The 3,124-nt window shown below is 35.8% G+C and overlaps 2 protein-coding genes across 2 annotated transcripts; both read right to left on the bottom strand.

Annotated features, from left to right (window-relative positions):
* Nucleotides 1-5: 5 nt before the first annotated feature.
* Nucleotides 6-1,600, bottom strand: HELRODRAFT_184639 (hypothetical protein; the record flags this gene model as incomplete). Its single annotated transcript, XM_009015404.1, has 1 exon — nucleotides 6-1,600. A coding segment is annotated over one exon (1,595 nt), but the record flags the coding sequence as incomplete, so codon positions are not given.
* A 335-nt stretch (nucleotides 1,601-1,935) lies between these two features.
* Nucleotides 1,936-3,021, bottom strand: HELRODRAFT_184638 (hypothetical protein; the record flags this gene model as incomplete). Its single annotated transcript, XM_009015403.1, has 4 exons — nucleotides 1,936-2,181; nucleotides 2,232-2,415; nucleotides 2,684-2,685; nucleotides 2,820-3,021. Coding segments are annotated over 4 exons (634 nt in total), but the record flags the coding sequence as incomplete, so codon positions are not given.
* Between the last annotated feature and the right edge of the window lie 103 nt (nucleotides 3,022-3,124).

The following is a 3,124-nucleotide window of genomic DNA, read 5'->3' as shown; positions in this document are numbered from 1 at the left end:
CAGACGATTCAGAATGCTCTTCAGTGGTGGTTCTTGTAGTTGGAGCAGTCCTTTCCTTCGAAACACCCCAATCGTATAGCAACATTCTTTCATCTCGCTGCAGCTGTTTCCACTGTCTACTCCCAATCAACGCATCATCTACTTTACCATGACCATCATCATCGTTGCCATCCTCATTATCAGAGCCCTCCTTCTCATCATCGTCACCATTTTGTTGCGGTTGTTGTCGTAACAGAAGCTTCTTCCTTAACGACAGTAGCTGTAGGTTGTTGTCGTCAATAGTAGTAGTAGTAGCAGCAGCAGCAGCAAAAGGAGGCGAACAACGAGGAGAACTATCAGCAAAACTGCCATTCAATAAACTTCTTGCGGGTGAGTTCACTAAGGAATCCATTCTTAAGGGGCTACAATCATTACTACTACTACTTTTAGTTGCTGTAGTAGTAGAAGTCGTTGTTGTAGTAGTAGCAGCAGTAGTTGTGGTAGTAACAGTGGTAGCAGTAGTAGCAGTAGTAGTAGCAATTGTTGTTGTTGTTGTAGTAGTTATAGTAGTAATTGCACTAGTCGGTATAGAATTAAAGGTAGAAGAACTCCTAATAACGTCACTAGTAGTAGTAGCAGCGGCAGCAGAAATAATAGTGGTAGTAGTAGCAGCAGTAGTTGTAGCAGTGCAAGTGGTGGCCAATTTATTAGCAGCAGCAGTAGTATTATAGGTAGTTGTTGAAATATGCAAATCCTTCAAAAGAAGAGACAGACTTTTATAGGCATTTTCAAAATTCAATTTAGTAGAATTTTTCAAGGATTTCTGTCTAGTAATACTAAGAGTAGTAGTAGTAGTAGTAGTAGTAGTAGTAGTAGTAGTAGTAGTAGTAGTAGTAGAAGTAGTAGCAACAGCAGAAGTCGTGATAATAGCAGCAGAAGCAGTAGTAGAAGCTGCAAAATTGCCAGTAGCAGAAGTAATAGTTAATGTTGCCACGGTAATAGTGGTAGTAGTTATGGCCATATAAGTCGTATTAAAGGTAGTAGTTTTTGTAGTATCAGAAGAAGCAATAGAAACGGCAGTACTATTAACGGTAGAAGTAGTAGCAGTAGAAGTAGTACAAGTAGTAGCAGCAGCAGTAGCTGATGTAGTCGTTGCAGTTGTTTCTGTTATAAGGTTGTTTGTATTCACGATTAGTTTACATTCTGTGAAGGAATGTCTTTGAAGAAATTCTACCAAGTTTTGGTCTTGAGGCTGGCGTATCGATTGCTGCAGTCGGTTTTGTCGTTGGTGTGGTTGCTTCAATTGCTGCTGCTGTCGTTCGAAATATTGATGCTGTTGCAGGTGTAGTTGTTGAGGAACTCTCTGATGTTGCTGTCTTTTAAAACGTTGAGATGGTTGTTGTTGATGCTGTTCTGACTGAGATTGTTGCTGATGCAGCTGTGGCCCTTGTGGTTGAGGCTGCCGCTGCTGTAGCTGAGACGGTTGCTCGTGAGAAAGTTGTTGCTGTTCCAGCTCTATATCCCCTCTCAGAGCCTTAATTGAAATTTCTAACCTGGATATAGACTTAACTAGCTCCAGGTAGTTCATCGGTTTGCTCTGCAACTTCTTCAAATACTCCATCCTGAGGTCGTACGTAATTCATTATTATAATTAATTAATTATTTTTTATTATTATATTATTTATAATTAATATATTATATTAATATTAATATTTTTTATTATTATATTATTTATAATTTATAAACTATACCATAATTAATAATAATTTTACCATAAGTAATAAGCTATTACAAATCATAATGACGTAAATTAAAATGATTCCCATTATAATAATAATAATAATAATAATAATAATAATAATAATGATGATGATGATGATGATGATGATGATGATGATGATGATGATAGTGGTGATGATGATGACGCTGATTTATCACCTTTCAGAAGTCATATCTTCAAGTAGTTTCATCTTCTCGAGCACTGATGTCTTTGATGTTACAATCGTTGATGATGACATCACTATCACTGATGTCGTTGCGACTGTTGTTGTTGTTGTTGTTGTTGTTGCGACTGATGTTGTTGTTGCGACTGATGTTGTTGTTGCGACTGATGTTGTTGTTGCAGCTGATGTTGTTGTTGCGACTGATGTTGTTGTTGTTGTTGATGCTGCTATTGATGACGGTCTTACTGCTATTGGTGTTCTTGCAGATGTTAATGTTGTAATTATTGTTGAATTGTCTTTGTTGGAGACGCTGCTATGGTCTTTTTCCTTGGTAATGTCATTGCTCTTGTTAATGTTATCACCCTTGTTAATGTTATTTCCCTTGTTAGCCTTATTATCGTTTTCGTCATCTCCATTTTTATAATTTCTATTACCGCCAAAACTTTTTACATTAACATAATCTTTATCACGTGATGCAACTGACGTCATATTACTGTTATTATTATTATTAATTTTATTATTATTATTAATATTATTATTATTATTAATTTTATTATTGTCATAGTTATTAACGTTTTTATTATCACCAATGCCGGTTAAATCGCTGACATGCTTGCTACAATAATCATTCCCGCTACTATTATTTTTATTATTATTGTTGTTGTTATTGTTGTTGATGTTATTGATGTTACTACTACTACTACTACTACTACTACTACTACTACTAATGTTACTGATCGAATTATACAGTACGCCCTTACCACTGGTTAAAGTATTATTATTATTATCATTATAATTATTATTATTATAATTATTATTATTATTATTATTATTATGATTCCGATTGTGGCGATAACGATGGTGGCGATAATCATTAACTACACCATCAATCAAAACGTCATCACTATCATTACTGCTCTCATTGTCGTCGTCAGCGGCGGTTGTCGTAGGAGCCGCCCTGCTAGCTGTAGTAACTGAAGCAGCAGTAGCAGCGGCTGGAGTGGCAGCAGAAGCTGAAGCAATAGCAGCAGCTGAAACAGTAGCAGCAGAAGTAGTAGCAGCTTTGGAATCAGCTGAAATGCTTTTTGCTATGCTCTTGCTGTTGTTGTTATTAATAGCATTATGATAGTTGTCATTATTATTATTATTATTATTATTATTGATTTTGTTTTTTATCTTTCGTCTCTTCTTCTTAGAAGGTC

Source organism: Helobdella robusta, assembly GCF_000326865.2.
Source record: "Helobdella robusta unplaced genomic scaffold HELROscaffold_1597, whole genome shotgun sequence".
NCBI classification, from domain to species: Eukaryota; Metazoa; Annelida; class Clitellata; order Rhynchobdellida; family Glossiphoniidae; genus Helobdella; species Helobdella robusta.
This window is presented reverse-complemented; position numbering and strand designations above follow the sequence as displayed.